Source organism: Ascaphus truei, chromosome 8 (genome assembly GCF_040206685.1).
Source record: "Ascaphus truei isolate aAscTru1 chromosome 8, aAscTru1.hap1, whole genome shotgun sequence".
NCBI lineage: Eukaryota > Metazoa > Chordata > Amphibia > Anura > Ascaphidae > Ascaphus > Ascaphus truei.
The window spans coordinates 38,485,722-38,509,313 of record NC_134490.1 but is presented as its reverse complement, the minus strand read 5'-3'; the positions used below and the strand labels follow the sequence as shown (position 1 = coordinate 38,509,313).

Genomic DNA, 23,592 nt, shown 5'->3' with positions numbered 1-23,592 from the left:
TTTATAACTCTGCAGTGCTGGAATCGCTGCTGTTTACTGTGTGTAGTGGTAGAAGAGTGCTTTCCATGTATTGCAGCTTTAGCCACCTCCTTGCTGGCTCTGGAACCCTCACAGTAGTGAAGGTTAAACATATTTGGGATGGCTGCACATCCTACCCTGTCTGCAGCAAAACTTGTTGTAAGCCCAGAAGCTCACGCAGTATGGATCCCCGACCACAAGGCACAGGCACAGATGGGGGTTGGGAGGCAAATGGCAGCCAGATAAACCTCTGACCGATTGGTAACAGTGCTCCATCAGCACGATGACCAGCTGTGATAACACAACCTCCTGATATACAGCTCTGCTTATATAGGCACACCCTGCAGACGTACAGCTCTGCATATATTGTAATGTGTACAGCTGTTTTGTAATATATACAGCTATGTATATATAACTGTGTAGTACAGACTACTCTGCATATATACTGTTTAATGTATACAGCTCTGTGTATATACAGCATTGTGTAATGCAGACTTCTTTTCATATATAAAGCACTGTGATTGTAGTACAGACATGTTACTTTGCGTATATACAACAACGCACGCATAAATGTCTGAGTGTATAGGTCTGCATACATCCAGGGCTCTCCATATATACAAGTCTGCACATAATGCACCCACTGCTCTGTGTATATATATAGCTGCCAGTGTAATACTGTGCCCTGGGTACACACAGCTCTACACACGTGTGGCTATATGTGTATGTGTGTGTGTATACAGCTCTGCATATAATATATAACACGCACACAGTCTGGTTCACTCTAGCCCCCGCTGGCAGTAAAAAGGTTTATTGGGGTCCTGAACCCCCCGTCTTACCCTGCGCTCTCCCCCCCTCCTCCCGGGGCACTGCGTCCCAGTAGCGGAGGCAGCAACAAGGATGATGACGGCCCTGTGGAGGAGAAGGATGTGCGGGACAAAGAGCGCAGGATGTCCAACAACGCCCGGGAGCGAGTGCGCGTCCGGGACATCAACGAGGCCTTCAAGGAACTGGGCCGCATGGTGCAGATGCACCTCAAAGCCGACAAGGCCCAGACCAAACTCATCATCCTTCAGCAGGCCGTGCAGGTCATAATGACCCTGGAGCAGCAAGTGCGAGGTACCCCCCATGTCCCTTCCCCACCCTCCCATTCCTCATCTCCCAACATCCTCTGTCTGCTACTCAGGCTTGTGAGAGACCGACATATTGTAAATACAGGGGGTACTTGGAATTGGGGAAAGGGGCCTCGCGGTCCTAATCATCCCCGTTTCTGTGTCTGCTCTAAGCTCTTTACAAGTTAGGTTACCATCTGGACCATGTGCTGTGTACTCAAATACCCCGAATAGGAGCAAGATTTGCAGGATGAAATCTTGCTGCATATTTTAATGTGTGTTGTCTGCCCCTTCTTGGTGATGAATGAAGGGGAAACTACTTTAACAGTCAACGTATCTGGGCCCCTTCAATGCTACGTGTTTAGTCCCTCTGTGTGTGAGGGCTTCAGATCTGTGACACTCTTGTCCGAGGGTCCGTCAGCGGTACCTTATTGCCTCTGTAGTATTGAAGTGACTGACTGGGTACCATTGAGTTGCTCCTCCCAGTGCAGGTTGACATGGTCTATACTTTCCAGGGTGACACGGACCAGACTGAAGGGACCTATGGCCCATCCAGTCAGCCCCTCCCAGACACAGATGCCCGGGACGTACCTATAAGCCCGCAGGACGAACGTGACACAGAAGGGATTTATGGCTTATTGCTAATAGGCGTCCGATTCAATTTAAATTGTCACTTTGGAGTATGACGACCTCTAATGACTCATGCGTATGACATGAATATATGGCCTCCCCATGGCACCCTCCATACGGGGCAACTTCCAATCTTAAGGGCCCCAAAAATGTGCGCTTCAGCAATCCCAAACTTAGTGTGAGGTTTTACTGGAAAATATTTGCCTCTGAAGTGTACAAGAGAACTAATGTTGGAAGTGAGTGAGACTCACTGGGTCATTTGAGACTCCTGTCAGGGGCACTTTAGAGAATACGGAGTGTGCGCTCTACAGCTTCCACTGATCTACCCGAGAAAACTTTTTTCAGGGAGAAAGTGAGGCGCATTGTTCAGCTAATTGAGGGGCTTTTTGATGCGGGGGGGGGGGGTGGCGGACTTCTGATATGCGCGCGTGCCTCTTCAAGGGGAGAGGGAGGTGAGCGTGGGGACCCTTCTCTTACTCTCGCTGACCCCTCTCCCCTCATCCCGCAGAGAGGAATCTGAACCCCAAGGCGGCCTGTCTGAAAAGGCGTGAAGAGGAGAAAGTCTCGGGTGTGGACCCCCAAATGGGCCTCTCTGGCGGTCACCCGGGGCTGGGAGACTCTCACAACCCCGTGGGACATATGTGAGGAAGGTGGGTGACGGAGAAAGAAAGAGGGATGCTAGAACATGGTCATACTCTGTGGCTGGAGGGTGGAAAATCCTACTTCACTGCAAGAGTAGTGTATCCATGGAGCAGCCTCCCTGCCGAAGTGGGGCAGGGTAATAATACAGGAAATGGGATAGATTATGGGGGATACAAGGACCCAGTGGGGTCTGACGCTGCGTGATCTTCATCTGTTGTCAATTTCTACTTTTGCTGACATCCTCACACCTCCCTTCTCCCCTCTCTCTGCAGTTCCCTGGGACCGCTGGATAATTTCCTGTACACACCAGTCCTTTCTGTTGTTTTTTTTTATATATAATTATACATTTTTTTTTTTTTTTTTGTATTTTTCGGAAAACCTCCGGAGCACGAAAGTCTTTGTGGCCTTCACTATATTTTCCTGAGACGTGAACTCTAGCGCCGGAATTTCCAATGAGAGAAAAAAAAGACAAAAAAAAAAAAAACAATTACAAAAAAAAAAAAAAAAAAGACTCAAACTGACATCTCGTCTTCTACATTTCTACAGAACGGGAAAGTGAGAGAAGAAATGAGAATTGCCTTAACTTTCAAAAATAGAAACGCATCGATTTATTTAAAAATGGCGGAGGGGGGGGGGAAGCTGGCATGATGTCCCTTCTCCCCCCTTCGCTCCTCCTCCCCCGAGCCGCAGAGCGTCGCAATGCTCCGGGGGAGCGATTTTTTTCCGATCCCAGCGGCAAGTGTGTGCCTACGCTTCGAATAAAGTGACTTCTTTTTTTTTCTTTTTTTTTTTTACAGAAAAAAAACGAAAGTAGAAAAAAAAAAAAAGTTAGGCATGAGATTTTTTTTAACGTTAGAACAAAATAGACTTTTTTTTTCCGTCCCACTTCTCCCCCCTCCCCCCACCCCCCCCCCCCCCCCTCAAATGTTTTTTTTTGTATAAAAATGTAGAACAAAAATCTAAAAAGAAAAAAAGGAGCCCTCCCCACTTTCCCTTAATCCAGTCCTCCGTTCCCTCCCCTCCCGCCCCGAGAAAAAAAAAAAAACCTTATCTGCCGTTGTGAACCCAGGCTATTTAACTCCTTCAGTGCTGCGCTGCAGGGCCCTCTGACAGATATATATGTATTTTATATATACGTGTTATACATATGTTATTTCCTGGGGTACCCTCCCATGTTACCTGCCCTGACAGAATGCACCCTTTAAAATCTGGCCTTGCCTGGTTGGAAATACTAACCCGTGTGACATATCACTGCCTTCGTTACTGCGGCCCTAGTTAATTGCGTTCATTAGACCTCTAGGGTCGCGGGTTAACCCCTTTAATGCCAGAGAGGCAGCCCCCATGGCAATAAAGTGGTTCGTATACTGCCGGAAACTTCCCATAAATTACCCCCATCGATCTTCCTATGGAAGCAGTATGGATTTTCTGCACTGCAGGAGCCATACACGAGTTAGAATACTCTCTAACCATACAGCTGTTAAGTCCTCTACCGGGGCAGAGGCCATTTCATACGCTGACCCTTGTGTGGGTTTGTAATAGGGCATTTGATTTAGGGACACAATGCTCCCCCTTGCAAATCTGCTCCCCCCCCCCTTCCCTTTGTATGTGGCAGCCATCATTATACGTCCCCACAAATATCCCATGTCCGTTTTGAGGCGCTAATGGGAGATTTCATGACTAATATAAAGCCATTTTTTAAAAAAACGCTTTTTACCCAGGATGAGGGTATCCATCAGTGAAAAGGTTTAAGGGGCTGGTTCAAGGTGACACGCCACGGAAAACCCGTTTATGACCGTGTCGGGCTCGCCGATTTCCTGCGAGTCCTGATGGTTTGGAGTCGGTCTCACGGATTATTATTTTTTTTTATGACATCCCTGACTTCGGAGAATCCATTTGTACATTTCCTGTAAAAAATGTCACATTTTTGGCCAAGAAACCCTACGAAATCTCACCGATGGGTTAGATGTATCCACCGGTGTCCTCTACACGGAAACACACACCCATTGTCTTTCCATTCCCAACGGCTGCCAGTTTCAAACCTATTTTTTTTTTTCTCTTAATCTCTCTCCCCCCCCCCCCCCAACACCCCCTTTTTTTTTTTTACAAAAAAAAATTGCCATGCTGTATTTTTTTTATTGATGCTATAGATATATAGAGAAGTCATTTGAACTCTGACTGCCATAGGGGCCTATGCGTTGCATGCTCATCCATCTGGCAGCCAGCGGGTTAACCGTGACTGTGATTGTCTGTTATGACTCTGTTACTCCCCCCTCCTTTTATTCTTTCTGAAAGAGGGCTGCGATTTAGCATAGCAAATGTAGCATTAAAGCCTGGGATGCAAATCCCTTTATTTTTGTAGATAAACGGGGAGGTGGGTGGGACGGGTTTGGCGTATTTCTGGAAAACTGCCTTGAATCATTCAATTATTTTTTTTTCCTTTTCTGCAAACACACCTTGGTTTTAGGTTGAAATACCTTGTCTTTTTCTTTTCACTTTTACCCCCGTGTTTTCCCATCTGCGTGGAGGTGGCCCCTGCAGCGTTGATGGGGATTAAACAGCCGCTGATCTTGTGGTGGCGGGAGGAGGGGGAGAGGTCTTTTTTTTTAACCCTTTCCACTTGTAGCACGCCCCCTCTGCCAGAGAAAGGTTCCCTTTTTTTATTTGCTTGAAAGGTCTGTTTCACAGCAAGGATCTTCAAATGATCCCACTGTGTTTATTTCAGCGAGGGTGGAATAAAAAGGCCTTACCCAGAATATAACCGTGAAATAAAAGAAAGTATTTTAGAACTAAAAGACACATTTTTGTTCTAAAGAAGCACAAATTGAAAGTGGATTAATTGTGTTTCTGAGTGCCTCAGATTTTTTTTTTTTTTTAATTTTTATTTGTTCATTTTTTTTTTTTTTTTTAAATAATTTTATACAAGTGTCAAAACAGCTGGCTGGATTATTTGGAATTTTTAATAAAAAATAATCCTAACTTTTTTAAGTAGGTTTTGAGAACTGTCCTGTATATAACCGTGTTGTAGCAATACATGTAAGCTTTTTATAACTATATAACTTCTCGAATCCCAGTCTTTCAGATGTTGTATACCGATGAAATTTAAAAAAAAAAAAAAAAAAAATGTTGTAATAAAAGGTTTTACCTTGTACTAAATACAGAATTGGTTCATCTGACTCATTCCTTTTATAGTTTTGCTGTGACTATGTAATGGGCATGTGTAGTGTGTACACAGTCAAAATATAATAATTGAAGTTCTTTAAATGTTTCTAAAATCACACTACAGTAAGTTTGTGGCCTACTACTAAATATTTTGTACACCTATTTCCCCTCCCCCTTTTATCTTCTTGTATGTGCTGGAACTTCCCACTACTTTAATTGATGCCCCCCCACCCACACACCAAACACATACTGAAATATAATTTTAATTTCAAGTATTGATGGTTTTAGACCATCCATTGCAGCCATCTTTAACCATTCTGGAGACCCTGATTATCAGGGCTCGGTAATCAAACCGGCATCAAGATACCAAACGAGGGTAAGAGCAGCAAATGGGTACATATCCGATCTGCATTACATAATGTGCATTGTACAGAGCAACTTAGAAGTGTTGGTATATATGGGCACATAGCTCATCCACCTGTACAAACATATACGTTTGAACCATGTTTACATATATTCGTCTGATGTATAAGCGTATGAACGCTGTTTACAAAGTACATACACTCGCGTATGTGTGTGTGTGTACACACATACACATATATACACACACACACATACATATACATACACACACACACACCTCTAAATACACACATTCAGTGCTACATAGGCACTTGTGCACATGCCTGCACATTTATATATATATAAGCACCTGTACACACACAAGCATGCATATGTATATTGCAAGCCAATTTGGCAGGAGCGCAGGGTTTTTGTATTTTTCCCATAAGTGTGTGGCCAATTCCCTTTCCCTAGCAGCATACTCCATGAGATATTGAAAGTGATGTTGTGGTACTGATGGATTCTCTTTAATGGGGTAGGTTTTAGCTTATCTAATTCTGTTTAGCTAAATAGTTTTTGTTGGTGGTGTTGGGGCCCTCCTTTTAGGTTTTGAGCTCCTTGCTAATTCTCCTGTTAACAAATAGGTATAAAACACTTCTACAATGTGGTAGTCGAAGGTCCCTCTCTACAGGAGAAGGGGGTAAGTTTCTGTGACTGACATAATTAGGTATGTATAATATAAATATGTATTTACTTTTCACTAAGGAACTTGTGTGCTCACAATTTGATAATGCTAAGGAAATTTATTTATTGTTTGCCATTTTTAATTGCACTGAATTGCAGATAGCATTAATGCTTCATTTATGTAACCATATTTCACATTCCCTTGTTTGGTCCCAACCTGTTACCTTCCCTTGAAACAGCTCTGCATATATAGGCGCATGCTACAGACGTACATCTCTGCGTATATGTAAACTGTGTATGTATTTATTTTACAGGGGTCGCCGAAAATATAAAAATACTTAGGGGCCATCCCAAATTTTTAGGAGTCCACGTTTTCTTAGGCTACAGGTGTGGTGGGGGGTTCCGGCTTCTCCCCACCCATTGCTGCCTGTGTCAGCATGTATCTATCACACACACTGATCCCTGGGTGATGTCATGGCATTTTACACAAGGGCTTCTGGACTTGTTTATCTCTGTAAATACTATACAAATGACCAGCTGCAGCATGGAACAGGAGCCATGAGTGAATATTTAGGCGGCCGGGATTTTTTTCGTGGATACACACACTATATACAGATGTTGTAATGTATACAGCTGTGCATATATAAAGCACTGTGGTACAGACTTCTCTGAATATATACTGTTTAAGGTATACAACTCTGTGTATATACACCATTGTGTAATGCAGACTTCTTTGCATATATACAGCACTGTAATTGTAGTATAGACATGTTGCTTTGCACATATACAACAATACACACATAAGGTGTGAGCATATAGGTCTGTATATACTGTATAATACACATACTGCTGTGTGTGTGAGTGTATTATATATATATATATATATATATATATATATATATATATAACACACACACACTAACTATATATATATATACATATACATACATACATACATACATACATACATACATACATACATACAAACACATACATACATACAAACACATACATAGGACTGCGTAATGCAAAATTGTTACTCTGCACACAAAGGTTTGTGTGTGTATAGGGCTGCATACATTCAGCTCTCCATATATACAAGGCTGCACATAATGCACCCACTGCTCTGTGTATATACATCTGCCAGTGTAATACTGTGCCCTGGGCGCGCACAACTCTACACACGTGTGGGTATGGGTGTGTATGTGTGTGTGTGTGTGTATATACAGCTCTGCATATAATATATAACACGCACACAGTCTGGTTCACTCTGGCCCCCACTGGCAGTAAAAAGGTTTATTGGGGTTCTAAACCCTCCCCCCAGTCTCACGCTGCGCTCTCCCCCTCCTCCCCCTCCCCTCTCCCGGGGCACCGCGTCCCAGCAGTGGAGGCAGCAACAAGGATGATGACGGCCCTGTGGAAGAGAAGGATGTGCGGGACAAAGAGCGAAGGTTGACCAACAACGCCCGGGAGCTAGTGCGCGTCCGGGACATCAACGAGGCTTTGAAGGAACTGGGCCGCATGGTGCAGATGCACCTCAAAGCCGACAAGGCCCAGACCAAACTCATCATTCTTCAGCAGGCCGTGCAGGTCATAATGACCCTGGAGCAGCAAGTGCGAGGTACCCCCCACGCTTTCACACCCTCCCATTCTTCATCTCTCATTCCTCGTCTCCCAACATCCTGTCTGCTGCTAAGAAGCTTGTGAGAGACCAACATATTGTAAATATGGGAGGGGATTAGGGAAACGGTCCTTGCGGTCCTAATCGTCCCTGTTTCTGTGTCTGCATGGAGCTTTTTAGAAGTTAGATTACCATCTGAATCATCTTCCCCTGTGCTGTGCACTTGAATACCCTAAGTAGGAGCAAGATTTGCAGGATGAAATCTTGCTGGATATTTTAATGAGCATGTGTGTTGTCTGCCCCTTCTTGCAGATGGATGAAGGGAAAACTACTTAAGTATTCAACATACCTGGGTCCCTTCGTTGCTATGTGCTTAGTCACTCTGTGTGTGAAGGCTTCTGATCTGTGACTCACAGTTCGAAGGTCCCTCAGTAGTACTTTATTGCCTCTGCATATAGTACTGAAGGTACCATTGAGTTCGCCCCTCCTACTGCAGGGTGACAGACGAACATGACCACAAAGTCTATATCTTCCATGGTGACATTGAGACAGACTGAAGGGACCTATGGCCCATCCAGTCATCCCCTCTCACCACCGCTGCCCTACCAGACACATAGGAGGGACCTACCTATAAGACATGGTCTGTCCCTCTCACCGCAGGACGACCGTGACACAGACAGCAGGTTTTTATGGCTCATTGGTGATGGACGTCAGACTCAAGTAAAATTCTGTCACTTTGGTATATGACGATCTTTAGTGACTTATGGGTGTGACATGAATATATGGTCTCCCCTGGGCACACTTCATATGGGGCAACTTCCAAAAAGGCCCCAAAAACGTGCGACTTTGCAATAATGTGAGGTTTTACTGGAAAATATTTGCCTCTGAAGTGTGCAAGAGAACTAATGTTGGAAGTGAGTGAGACTCACTGGGTAATTTGAGGCTCCTGTCGGAGGCACTTCAGAGAATACAAAGTGTGTGCTCTACAGCTTCCACTGATCTACCCGAGAGAACTTTTTTCAGGGAGAAAGTGAGGTGCATTGTTCAACTAATTATGAGGGACTGTTTGATGTGGGGGAGGTGGCAGACTTCTCATATGCGCGGGCATCTGCTGGGGGAGAGGGAGGTGAGTGGGGGGATCCTTCTCTTACTCTCGCTGACACCTCATCCCGCAGAGAGGAACCTGAACCCTAAGGCGGCCTGTCTGAAAAGGCGCGAAGAGGAGAAAGTGTCGGGTGTGGACCCCCAAATGGGCCTCTCTTGTGGTCACTCCGGGCTGGGAGATTCTCACAACATGGGACACATGTGAGGAAGGTGGGTAACGGTGAAAAAGAAAGAGGGATGCTAGAACATAAGGTCATACTGTGTAGCTGGAGGGTGGAAAGTCCTCCTTCACTGCAAGTAGTGTATCCATGGAGCAGATTCTCAGCCGAGGTGGGGCAGGGTAAAACAGCAAAGGAAATGGGATAGATTATGGGGGATAGCCAGGGATCCAGTGGGGTGTGAGGCTCCGTGATCTTTCTCTGTTGTTAATTTCTATCTTGGCTGATATCCTCACACCTCCCTTCTCTCCTCTCTGCAGTTCCCTGGGACCGCTGAATAATTTCCTGTACACACCAGTCCTTTCTGTTGTTTTTTTTTGTTTTTTTTCCTCTAAATATATATATATATTTGTTGGGTTCTTTTTTCCGGAAAACCTCCGGAGCACGAAAGTCTTTGTGGCCTTCACTATATTTTCCTGAGACGTGAACTCGAGCGCCGGAATTTCCAATGAGAGAAAAAAGACTCAAAGTGACATCTCGTCCTCTACGTTTCTACAGAACGGGAAAGTGAGAGAAGAAATGAGAATTGCCTTAACTTTCAAAAATTGGAGAGGGGGAGCCCGGAGGGGGGACGACGACAGGCATGATGTCCCCCCTCTCCCCAGCCGCAGAGTGTCGCAATGCTCCGGGGGAGCAATTTTTTTTCCGATCCCAGCAGCAAGTGTGTGCCTACGCTTTGAATAAAGTGACTTCTTTTTTTTTTCCAGCAAAAAAAAAAACTAAAGTAGAAAACGATCTTTAAAAAAAAAAAAAACTTTAGGCATGAGATTTTGTTTTTTAAGTTAGAACAAAATAGAAATGTTTTTTTCCTGTTTTCCCCTTCCTTCAAATATGTTTTTTTGTATAAAAATGCAGAACAAAAAAAACTAAAAAGAAAAAAGGAGCTCCCCTTTCCCTTAATCATACCCTCTCCCCCCCCAGCCCCCAAACACCTTACCCACCCCCAAACACCTTATCTGCCGGTCTGAATCCTGACAGTTTAACTCCTTCAGTGCTGCGCTGCGCTGCAAGGCCCTCTGACAGATATATATGTATTTTATATATGTGTTGTACATATGTTATTTCCTGGGGTACCCTCCCATGTTACCTGCCTGGCAGAATGCACCCTTTAAAATCTGGCCTTGCCTGATTTGAAATACTAACCGTGTGACAGATCACTGCCTTCATTACTGCGGCCCTAGTTAATTGCGTTCATTAGACCTCTAGGACCCCGGGTTAACCCCTGTAGCACCAGTGTGTTGCAGCCCCTCTGGCGATAAAGGGGTACATTTACTGCTGGAAACATTCTTTTCACTTTTATCCAGTGTTTTCCTATCTGCAAGGTGGTGACCCCTGCAGCATTGAAGCAGTGATCTTGTGGTTGGGGGGGGGGGGAGGAAAGATGACTCTTTAACCCTTTCCAGGCCCCCTCTGCTTGAAAGGTCTGCGAGGGTGGAATAAAAAGGCCTTACCCAGAATATAACCGTGAAATTAAAGAAAGTATTTTAGAACTAAGACACATTTTTGTTCTAAAGAAGCACAAATTGAAAGTGGATTAATTGTGTTTCTGAGTGCCTCAGATTTTTATTTTTGTTGTTTTTTTTGTTTTTGTTTTTTTAAATAATTTTATACAAGTGTCAAAACAGCTGGCTGGATTATTTGGAATTTTTAATAAAAAAATAATCCTAACTTTTTTAAGTAGGTTTTGAGAACTGTCCTGTATATAACCGTGTTGTAGCAATACATGTAAGCTTTTTATAACTATATAACTTCTCGAATCCCAGTCTTTCAGATGTTGTATACTGATGAAATTTAAAAAAAAAAATGTTGTAATAAAAGGTTTTACCTTGTACTAAATACAGAATTGGTTCATCTGACTCCTTTCTTTTATAGTTTTGCTGTGACTATGTTATGTGTAGTACACACACACACACACACACACACACACACACATACACACACACGCCACTGCTCTTCAACTGATGGCATCTGGACTCTGCTCCTGCTAATTAAAATACTAGTTACTTATTGTTTATTTGTAAAGCAGTAACAGATTCTGCAGCGCAGTACAATGGTGGTACAGAGTTGTATATGGATAAACAGGATGCCATACCAAATAAGAACTGTCACGAACAGAACATCTGTGAGAATGTGACTTGTATATATGACACGGGTTAATACGCACAGGTATCTTGCTGATTCAATGTTCACCTGCACAAGTAATATCGCAACCCAATCTATCATAAGCTGAACCCCATTATAACGCGGTCCTCGGGGGCCACCCGATCCGACCACGTTATAACCGGGGTCGTGCTAATTGGGGGAAAAAAATGGCCACTGCCCGATCAGAGGGAGGAGGCAGGAGTGAGGTGCTGGCAGCCCCAGCACTTGCCCCAGCAGCCCGATACCCACCACTATCCCCCCAGCAGCCCCAGCACGATCCCCCAGCAGCCCCACCATGATCCCCAGGCATATTGGGTAGAGGGAGAAGGCAGGAGTGAGGCGCCAGCAGCCCCACCACGATCCCCAGCACCACCAGAGGTAGGGGGGGGGGGGTGTATGTGTAAAGTTTGGCAAAAAAAAAAAATATTCGGGGTCCACGCTCACACCGCGTTATAAGTGGATCCGCGTTATAGCAGATCGCGCTATAACAGGGTTGAGCTGTATATCTTTAACCGCTTACACCCTTTGCTTACACCACCAAAGGGTTATCACAAATTCAATTTGCAGAGTCTTTAGTCTCTGTTTACTAAAGAGAATATGCTCTTAACACACATTGTTGTAGCAAAATGTAGTTTACACTCTACAAAGTGTGCAATAGTTCAATCAGAGCCCAAAGATACTTATTGCATTTTAGATTTAATATACAAAATAGTAGTGCTTACATTGTTGTTTATTTTTTTTTTAATAGGATAACAAAAGTCCATTGTCATTGCTGCAGAGTAATGTGGTGTGTATTAATCCATAAATGAATAAAGAATAGCGTCCGTGGTCTGATGGCTCTAGTATAATTCCACGTGGGCTGTACAGTTATTATTCCATGTGAGGAGCAATCCAGAAATATATATACAATCTCTAATTATGGGTGATGGTTAAACACTCATAGGTTGACAAGGAAAAAACTGCTACTCCCTGTCCCAAAGCAGTGTACCCTGAATTGTATAAAGAATACACAAAAGAAAGTGTACCCTGAATTGTAACTATAAGCAAACCATTGAATCACTTGTCCATACAGCCACAGTATCGTGCGGTATATAGAGCTTTAAATGGTAGTCACTGCTTGGTTGATTCTTCGTCTCCGGATGCGTGCTACCTGCCAGTGAAGACAATAGAAGAACATGCCGCAAATAGTGAAGGCGGTGCACTGCAAATATAGTAGGGCAAAGCACAATCACCATGTGATGTGTAATTATCTTGATCGCTTACTGTATATTGATATGGATTGTCGCATTCAGACAGATATGTTTTGGAAACCAAACTCCTGCAACACCTTCCTAAGAGCCAATAGCGGCCACCCAAGATCGCTTATAAAAAGGTATCCTCAAGGGTCAATTCTTGAGACTGAGACACACCTGTTAAAATCCTGATCACTTTCTGGAACAAGCCGAAGAGCTCAGCTCAAGATTTTTAACCAGGGAATACAAAAAACATGTTATTCAGGAAGCATTTGATCATGCATATCACATGAATTGATTGGATCTCATACAATCACATTCTAAACTCATAGATAATAATTACCTTGCTACAGGTGACAGTGGCAGACCTTCGCTTTTCATCACTACCTTTAGTAAACAATCAAATCAGATTAGATCGATTGTGGCAAAACATTGGGACGTGTTAAAACTCGACCCATAATTGAAACCATTTGTCAAACAGAATCCCAAATTTGTTTTCAGAAGGGCCAAACCATTAGGAAATCATTTATCTCCCTGTCTATTTGAATCGCGCTCCCTAATAAATATAAATTGACCCATATCCAAGGATATTTTTTATAGGTGTGGAAATGGTAGCGTCTCTGATATGCTATATCCACATAACCACATTAAGATGAAAATATACTAAAACCGCATACAAAATTAAGACACTGGTGACATGCAATACCAACTACGTCATATTGAAACTCGGCTAACACGGTACTGATACCTCTACATATATATATATATATATATATATATATATATATATATATATAGCAAATGGAAATATATATATAGCAAATGGAAATATAACTATGCTCATTTGCATGTTTTAGGCAGGTCTGCAACCCGCCTTTCACCATTATCACACAGCACTTCCACTGCAGCAAAGGATTCTGGGAAATGAAATGCAAATGAGCACACAGTGCCACTTTTTGCTTCAAATCCACTTTGAACATGGTTCCCTATAGGCTTAGGCTTGCTGCATGGTTATGGCTTTAAGCACCACAAACTTACGGTCCAGTGACTGATGCAATAATCAATTACAATGTCCACTGAGTCCTGCTGCTAGAGTCCACGGAGGTATTCCAACTCCTCCAAAATAAGCTCAAATGCAAAAGGGAAAACTCCTCCAGTACATGTATTCAGTCCATCAACCCACCAGGTAAATATGGGGAGAAAATAGACACAAATAAAGAGGTATTGGTAATTGGCAATAAATACTTAAAAATCACTATTAAAGGTGAGGCACCGATAATCAGTATACCCCACCCCAAGGCTAAAATGAGAAGCTCTAAACAGTCTAATAACAATCTACATCAAAATCTTCTTAAAATTAACACCATAAATAGTATATACTCATAGAAATAAAATCCATATTGCACATATACATATATTAACATGCACTTACATGTATAGGTCACGCTAGAGATGCGATGTGAACTACTAGCAGCCATCAGTGGAATTGGTGTGCTGATCCCACTGGAAATAGAGTGTGAACTTTCAAAGCAACCAATAAGGGATGCTTAAAAAAGATAGATATAAAGGAACATGGCATAATAAGTTTTATTAACAATAAATAAAATAAAATGGATGCACTCATAAACGTCTATTCACAAAGGCATGGGTGAATAGCTTTCCAGCATGTTGATAATCCTCTCAGACCCAGTACCCTCACGTCTGTCCCTTCATTTTTCTGGGTTTCCTTGGGGTGTCTTTCGCAGTAGCTTCCTTGTCCCTCGATGTCCACTGCTTCTCGGTCGGCTTTTCCCTGCTCTCACGTAGCCTGGTCAAACCCTCCGATGCCGTCCCTACCTGGGGACGGTTCGTGCAGGGAAACAGGTCCGTGTGCCGCTTCCTGATTGTACAAGACTGGGGGTACTGGGTCTGAGAAAAAAAAAAGAACACACTGGTGAGCTCTGCAACACAAAAATGCCTGGAAGACAACAGTGGTGGATGATCGTAGGATCCTTTCCATGGTAAAGAAAAAACCCTTCACAACATCCAGCCAAGTGAAGAACACTCTCCAGGAGGTAGGCATATAATTATCCAAGTCTACCATAAAGGGAAGACTTCACGAAAGCAAATACAGAGGGTTCACCACAAGGTGCAAACCATTCGTAAGCCTCAAGAATAGAAAGGCCAGATTAGACTTTGCCAAACAATATCTAAAAAAGTCAGCCCAGTTCTGGAACAGCATTCTTTGGACAGATGATGGGAAGAAAAAAGTATAGAGAAGGCTTGTAACGGCTCATGATCTGAAGCATACCACATAATCTGTAAAACACGTTGGAGGCAGTGATGGCATTGGCATGCATGGCTTACAATGGCACTGGGTCACAAGTGTTTAATGATGAAGTGACAGAATTCTGAAGTGTATAGGGATATATTGTCTGCTCAGATTCAGCCAAATTCAGCGAAGTTCATTGGACGGCGCTTCACTTTACAGATGGACAATGACCCAAAACATACTGCGAAAGCAACCCAAGAGTTTTTTAAGGCAAAGAAGTGGAATATTCTGCAATGGCTCAGTCAATCAGCTGATCTCAACCCAATCGAGCATGCATTTCACTTGCTGAAGACAAAACTTAAGGCAGAAAGACTCATGAACAAACAACAACAGAAGACAGCTGCAGTAAAGGCCTGGCAAAGCATCACCAAGGAGGAAACCCAGCGTTTGGTTATGTCCATGCATTCCAGACTTCAAGCAGTCATTGCCTGCAAAGGATTCTCGACAAAGTATTAAAAATTAACATTTTATTTATGATTGTGTTAATTTGTCCAATTACATTTCAGCCCCTGAAATAAGGGGACTGTGTATGAAAATGGTTGCAATTCCTAAACGTTTCATATGATATTTTTGTTCAACCCCTTGAATTAAAGCTGAAAGTCTGCACTTCTATTGCATTTCGGTTGTTTCATTTCAAATCCATTGTAATGGCGTACAGAGCCAAAATTATGAAAATTGTGTCAGTGTCCAATTATTTCCGGACCTATCTGTACATGCATGCATATTTATATGTAAACCCTGTTTACTTTACCTGAGACCTTAGAACCTGTCACTGAGGTGGGGGTTTAACTCTTATAGTGGGTGGTACACAGAGTTGGAAGCAGGAGTAATTAGACACAACAAAACTGTAAGGAATTATAACAAACTTTATATTACTTTATCTTTTTGAACAGGGATACATATACAGGGCTACCACATAACCACACAGTATTTCTGCAATCCTACTAAAACAAATCACTAACGCTGCGCCTCTGTCTTTATATATTTTAGTCACTGCATATTAGTTCACATACCCTGTTGATCAGACAGGTTATTTGTACAATAACATTTAGTTGGAGTTCTGGATTCAAACAGATGCAGGCTGCTGGTTCTCACAGTTATTTTGAAAACATAACCTGTGTTCCAATGCAGGGGGATCTCCGTCTTTCCTCTGGCTGTTAAATCCTGATATTGCTCCTCTTAGCCGTTGCACTGCTCCCTGTGGTGTCACTGTACTTTGTACTGGCCAGCAAAATCCACCAGTCTCCTCACTCCATGGATCGGTCAGGCCCTTGCAGAGTGTTCTGCAGCAGCCTCACCATATCAAAATAAACTGCCACAACAGTCCCCTCAGCAATCCCTTCCCAACTGTCACCAACTGTCATTCCACTGGCTAAGCACAGTCACATGGTCCAGTCAAGTAGAATGTAATTCTTACCATGTCCTGTGCTGATAGCAAACACATGGGGCTACATATATATTGACACCTTTGCACACACATGTATACATACATGCACATTTTAAACATAGGCACTAGTGCATATATATATATATATATATATATATATAACAAAATGCTTTTATTTGTGTGAGCTTTCGAGATACACTGATCTCTTCTTTGGCGATGTTACAATGGATAAAGCAAGAAATGGTTTTACTTAAAAACAGTGCATCTTGGAATGTATCTGTGACTGAAGCCTATCCCTCCCCCCGTGCAGTATGAAATTTATGATTTAAGTTTTTTTAATAGTCCCTCAATGTAAGTGATGTAAGAGTGGTATGTATGTATGTATGTATGTATGTGTATAAATATAAATGTATAAAGTGCCCACAGTGTATGCAGTGTTTTACAAAAGGTTTGTGTGGGAGTGTATACCAATGGTGTGGGTAGGTGTAGAAATGTAAGAGGGTATAGCATTACTATTAATGTGTGTACATACTATGTGGTCCCTATTAGTATATAGGGATAGAATTACATTGTACATATGTATGTGTAAGAGATAGCTGTGTGTGCATTCATATTCCGTGCAGTATGTATTGACATGGTCTTTAGCACTCATAGGAAGAGAGTTCTCTTGTTTCAGCAGTGACTCATGAAGCTGTGGTCTCGGTTTAGGCCACCGCTAAGTGTCCCGAATAGTTTCATAAATTTTTATTCATGCAGCTGTCTCTCTTTCGGTGTTCTAAGATTACCTTTGAGTATGGCCACCTTCAGACCGTTCATTTTATGGCCAGAGTCAGAGAAATGTTCGCCGACAGGACTGTCTCTTGTTCCACGTGTGATGCTGTGGCGATGCAGATTCATTCTCTTGTTTAGCCCCTGTCCCGTCTCAACTATGTAGTAGCAGCCATGCACATGATGAGGTACACAACATTGCAGGAGGAACAGGTGAACCTTCCTCTGATTTTGTACTCCAGATTCCTGGTTAGTATTTGTATTGTGCCCGCTGTGTGGAGCATTGCGCAGGCTTTGTATCTTGCATCCTGGCATGGTCTTGTCCCGCATTCAGTTGTACTGTTGAATACTTTACTCCTCGCAATCATTTTCTTGCGATTATGAGGCTGTCTATATGATAATAAGGGTATTTCAGGGAACATCTGTTGCAGTCTTGTATCTTCTTGGAGAATGGGTTGTAGTTCCTGGCGATCTTGTGTAGGGCTTCTAGGTGTGGGTTATATGTGACCACCAAAGGTACCCTATCACTTGTCTCTTTCTGTCTGGTCAAGGAGATCACTTATTGGTATTCTGGTGGCTTTGTGGATTTGCTTGTCTACAATTCTGTGGTTATATCCACGGTTTATGAAATCCAATCTCAAGGGTGTAATCCACTGGCCTCTGTCTGCTATTTATTTATTTATAAAATATTTTACCAGGAAGTAATACATTGAGAGTTACCTCTCGTTTTCAAGTATGTCCTGGGCACAGAGTTAAGACAAATAATACATGTTTACAAATAGTTACATAATGAGCAGGGTATACATTATATACAAGACATTGCATGCACAGTTAAAGATCATTTGTATTATGGGCGTATGAAACAGTCACAGAGCACATTAAAATGTGTGACAGCCTTAGATTTGAAAGAACTTAGACTGGTGGTGGATGTAAGAGTCTCTGGTAGGTTGTTCCAGTTTTGGGGTGCACGGTAAGAGAAGGAGGAGCGGCCGGATACTTTGTTGAGCCTTGGGACCATGAACAGTCTTTTGGAGTCTGATCTCAGGTGATAGGTGCTGCATGTGGTAGAGGTGAGGAGCTTGTTCAGGTAGCTGGGTAGCTTGCCCATAAAGAATTTGAAGGCAAGACAGGAAAGGTGAACTTTGCACCTAGACTCGAGTGATGACCAATCTAGTTCTTTGAGCATTTCGCAGTGATGTGTGTTATAGTTGCATTGGAGAACAAAACGACAAATTGAGTTGTAGAGGGTGTTAAGTTTGCTAAGGTGGGTTTGAGGTGCCGAGCCATATACTATGTCTCCATAGTCAATAATTGGCATTAGCATCTGCTGTGCGATACGTTTTCTGACCAGGAGACTTAGGGAGGATTTGTTCCTGTAAAGTACCCCTAGTTTGTCATAGGTCTTGGTTGTCAGGGTATTAATGTGCATCCCGAATGTTAAGTGGGAGTCAAACTATATGCCCAGGTATTTAAAACTAGTAACAGGAGTTAGGGTGGAGTTAATGTTGGTTGTAATCTGGAGCTCAGTCGCTGGAAGCTTTAAAAATTTAGTCTTGGTCCCAAACACCATTGTTACAGTCCTGTCAGTGTTTAAAAACAGTTTGTTTTGGGAAATCCAGTATGGCGGAGCATATCCGGTTGTATCGTATGGCTTGACTGTAGATGGTTGCATGCTTAGTGTGTGTGGGGTGGAAGCTCTTGTCCCTCAAATAGCTGGCTCTGTCTGTAGGTTTGCGGTATAGAGAAGTCTGTAGTTGGTTGTTTTTTATAGTAATGGTGGTGTCAAGGAAATACACTTCGTCCGGGGAATGGGTGAGTTTGAGGTTGATGGTCGGGTGGAATGTATTCAAGTTTTCGTGGAACTGTATGAGGTCCTGTTCACCAAAGGTCCAAATCAGGAGGATGTCATCGATGTACCGAAGGTATGTAAGGGGTGACAGGTGGAAAGAAAGTCACTTTCCAGTTTTGCGTAGAACAGAATGGCATACTATGGCGCCATCCGAGTGCCCATAGCGGTTCCGGTTGTCTGGAGGTATGTGTCATTTCCAAATGTGAAGTTGTTATGGGTCAGAATACATTTGATGCAGTTAGTCACTGTCTCTGTGAGTGGCTCCTGCTGTCCCAGAAAGAATCTGCAGACTGCAATCCCATGTTTGTAGGGGATGTTTGTGTAAAGGGATTCTATATCCATGGTTGCTAATAGTGTTCCTGTTGGGAGGGGGCCAATGGCATTATATTTGTTTAGCAGGTCGGTGGTGTCCTGGATATAGCTGGGTGTGTTCCTGACAAGTGGTTTTAGAATGCTTTCCACCCAGCCTTCCTTGAAAAAGCGCCATAGTGGCCGTGGAACGCGTGGGAGGAGGACTTTTGTCCCGTTTTTATGTAGTTGAATAAATGGATTTTAACCTTTAAATCAGCTGGTGAGTTTCCAACATATTTTCTTGATAGGAGCGGCAGCCGTATCGATCTCTCTTTTTGCTGAATCTATTTTGATCGACCGACGCCACCGAGAGTATAGGAAGGCGAGCCTGCATGGTCTGACTCAGGCTCACAGTGCGGGAGAGGCGAGGAGGTGTTGCATAGTGAGTGCGTGACTCCACAGCACAACTGGCCAGGAGAGACGGGATAAGAGGACCATTATAGCACCTACAGGGGTACACATCTAAGAGGGGATCACCCGCTCCGTGTAAGCACCCCGCTATACTTGCACTACCACTACCCTCAATTCATGTCTCTCTATCTCCCAAAACTGGAATCATTACTTCCACAACCCTTTATATATTTTCCATTGTGAATTATTACCCTCACTACACTCCTAGAGCTGATATTCATTTTTTCTTCCACAGAAATATTCTCAGTCAGTGTGCCAGATCCACAGATAATAGGGCGTCCCTCTTTGTGGGGAGCATCTAGAATGTGCCAGGTTTTGGGTTAGCTGGTATTAGGTCCAGAATTTGTTCTCTTGTGTGAATTGCGAGTGTTTTAATGATCCTGTTGAAGGAGTGGCTCAGTGAGTAAAGACGCTGAGTTTGAAGCAGGGGAACCTCCTTGGGCAAGTTACTTTATCTCCCTGTGCCTCAGGCACCAAAAACATAGATTGTAAGGTCTACAGGGCAGGGACTGTGTCTGCAAAATGTCTCTGTAAAGCGCTACGTAAAAACTAGCAGCGCTATGCAAGAACAAACTATTATTATTATTATTATTACCCCTCCTGCATTTGTGGAGTAAGACTCAGTACATTTGTTGATTTTTTATTAATTCCTTAGAAGTGTTTCAGTTCCAGTGATTTATCTGGTATACGTTGGTCTACTGAAGACTTTCAACTATAAAAACGCTGAACATCCGCAGCTTCAACATATGTGGCATAACTCCATGCTTTTCATCACGAGCCAAGGTAGGCATGGAGTTATTTAAGTGCGAAGAAACACGTGAGAAATATATTCATTAAACTTACTCACTTTATTCCACTATTTCAGGATTTTTTGAAGTGAAACTTCTTTAGTGGCACCTATTCTGATGGGGCAAAATGGGAGAGATGGAGACGAAAATGAAATGGAAGTGACGTCACGGCTCCCCCTCCCCCCACACGCCTGCTATCGCCGCCGCCGCCGCTCCTAACAGGCGTCGCTCTTCCCACACGGCTGATCACATATGCGGCAGCCGGCGGCAATAGCCGCCGGCGCCGCTCCTAACGCCCGCCATTCTCCCCTATACGTCCGCTGCAATGGAGCGCATGCGCATTGCTAATGGAGATGACTGCGGACTTATGCGCATGCGCAGAAGCGGCTGGCAGCGGTGCCTTTCCCACACATTTAATCGCTGCTGCCACTCCTAACGCTCCCCCACACCGGACGCCACGGCACGCAGACCCAGTGCCGGACCGCAGCCCGTTGAGATGCCGGACCGCAGCCCGTTGAGATGCCGGACCGCAGCCCGTTGAGATGCCGGACCGCAGCCCGTTGAGATGCCGGTACTAATCAGTGGGAGCGGGGAATGCCGCGCATGGGAGGAGCTTGTTTCCACACCGGTGACTGGAGGACCGGGCGCTTTGGTGGTGGGGTGGGAGGAGTCACGCGGCTGACGGAGTGAGACAGGGGGAGTGAGGAGAGAGAGGTGCAGGCTGATGGGGAGGTACAGAGGTAGAAGACCAGACAGTACCTCACATGGAGAGCAGGGCAGTGAGTGCCGGGCCGAGCAGCCAGCAGAGGCCGTGGTACAGGTGATCTGCAGCGGGAGCCCCACGCATGGTGTCGGTGCTGAGAGGCTGTGCTGGGGTCGGTGTTGGCCTGTGCGGTCTGTGCCCCTGTTCTGTAACTCACACTGACACACAGCGCTCTGTGCACCTCACCCAGCAGCAGAGCCTGCCCGCCTCACTGCTATTGGCTGAGATCTGCTAGGGAGCACATGTCAGACACCTGTCATTGATCTGCAGCCTGCAACATGGGGACACACACTGACACACACACACACACACACACACACACACACTCTGACTGACACACACACACACACACACACTGACACACTGAATGACACACACACTCACTGATACACACACACTGACTGATACACACACACACTGACTGACACACACACACACACACACACTGACTGACACACACACACACACACACTGACTGACTGACACACACACACACACTGACTGACTGACTGACTGACAGACACACACACACACACAAAGACACTGACAGACGCACACACACTGACTGACGCATGCACGGACACACACTGACGCACGCACACACACACACACACACTGACTGACGCACACACACACTGACGCACACACACACACTGACACACCACACACTGACTGACTGACAGACACACACACACACAAAGACACTGACAGACGCACACACACTGACTGACGCACGCACACACTGACTGACGCACACACACACACACAGACACACACTGACTGACAGACACACACACAAAGACACTGAAAGACGCACGCACACACTGACTGACTGACGCACACACACACACTGACGCACACACACACACTGACTGACGCACACACACACACACACCGACTGACGCACACACACACACACACTGACGCGCGCACACAGACACACACTGACTGACACACACAGACACACACTGACTGACTGACAGACACACACACACAAAGACACTGACAGACGCACGCACACACACACTGACTGACGCACACACACACACACACACTGACGCGCACACATACACGCACACTGACTGACGCACACACACACACTGACACACACAGAATTCCCAGTTACTATAAATATAGAAGTGCAAATAGCTAAAACACGTGTACTAAGTCAAACTTCTTTGCGTTTTGGCACTGAAATTGTATTTTTTATTAAATATATCATTCTTACAAATACAATTTCTGTGACAAAAGTCAAAGAAGTTTCACTTACTATGCGCGTGCACTCAGCACACACAGATTTTTTTTTTTAATGTAAACTATTAAGGATGTGTGCTCTTGTTTGCTTCTGAGCACCCATTCACAATACATTTTGTCAAAATTATTTTTTAAGATGACCCCTTACTAAATGGCAACATATTATTAGAAAACAAATACATCACTGTGAACACAGGACAGACATTGTACCTGTTTTGCATGTTCTCTACCTATTAGATTCAGCTCTGCAAACTCCAAAACAAGCCAGTTGCTGAAGCTTCAAATAAGTGAAGTCAATTCTGGTCGCAATTTTTTTTGTTGGTTACCTGAAGTGGGTGGTCTCCTGGAGCCGATCTGTGGTCCTCAAACGTCCAGGGACCTGCCAGTTCCCAAAATACGAGCGGGTTTTTGCACAGTGCAAGAATACTTGCCCAGAAGACACAACATGGCTGCGGTGTCCGGGCTCCTCGCTCCGGCTAGCAATACAAAGTTTGCCACCCTGTGGCAATATATGTTGTTTTCTGTGTCTCAAAGGGCACAATTTAAAATATATATATATATTGGAGACCTGGAGTGATCAGGTAAGCTCAAAACAAGTAAATAATCATGGGCGGGGGTTGGTGCTTCAACGCAGATACGAGATTGGTGACATCATTTGGTTTGGAGAGTTTTACCACTTCTAATGTGTATCAATACTTATATTTTATTGGTAATATGATCTTTGCATATAGTAAATTATACGCATTATTGAACCTCCTTTGAAGGGGTCACTTTATTTGGAAGCTCCTCTATCCCACACTGGCATAGCA

The 23,592-nt window shown here is 43.9% G+C and overlaps 2 protein-coding genes and 1 long non-coding RNA gene across 3 annotated transcripts in view; all 3 read left to right on the top strand.

Moving 5' to 3' along the window:
- Nucleotides 1-5,559, top strand: part of TCF3 (transcription factor 3) — a 105,186-nt gene extending 99,627 nt beyond the window's left edge. The window contains exons 20-21 of the mRNA XM_075611545.1: nucleotides 2,266-2,407; nucleotides 2,672-5,559. Of these exons, the coding sequence (XP_075467660.1) occupies nucleotides 2,266-2,402 (137 nt within the window). The 3' untranslated portion in view covers nucleotides 2,403-2,407; nucleotides 2,672-5,559. The remainder of the gene's footprint in view (nucleotides 1-2,265; nucleotides 2,408-2,671) is intronic.
- A 277-nt stretch (nucleotides 5,560-5,836) lies between these two features.
- LOC142502156 (transcription factor 4-like) lies at nucleotides 5,837-9,514 on the top strand. Its single transcript, XM_075613031.1, has 3 exons — nucleotides 5,837-5,901; nucleotides 7,967-8,205; nucleotides 9,381-9,514. Exons 1-3 carry the CDS (start codon nucleotides 5,837-5,839, stop codon nucleotides 9,512-9,514), a joined length of 438 nt encoding a protein of 145 aa, XP_075469146.1.
- A 7,617-nt stretch (nucleotides 9,515-17,131) lies between these two features.
- Nucleotides 17,132-21,916, top strand: LOC142501538 (uncharacterized). Its single transcript, XR_012803511.1, has 3 exons — nucleotides 17,132-20,053; nucleotides 20,634-20,761; nucleotides 20,844-21,916. It is a non-coding gene; the product is annotated as an uncharacterized LOC142501538 (long non-coding RNA).
- Nucleotides 21,917-23,592: the final 1,676 nt, after the last annotated feature.

Coding starts and splice junctions, on each gene's coding strand:
- LOC142502156 (XM_075613031.1), top strand. CDS start 5,837: ATGGTTTTAGACCATCCATTGCAGCCATCTTTAACCATTCTGGAGACC. Junction 5,902..7,966: donor ACCCTGATTATCAGGGCTCG/GTAATCAAACCG, acceptor ACCGCGTCCCAG/CAGTGGAGGCAGCAACAAGG. Junction 8,206..9,380: donor CCTGGAGCAGCAAGTGCGAG/GTACCCCCCACG, acceptor CTCATCCCGCAG/AGAGGAACCTGAACCCTAAG.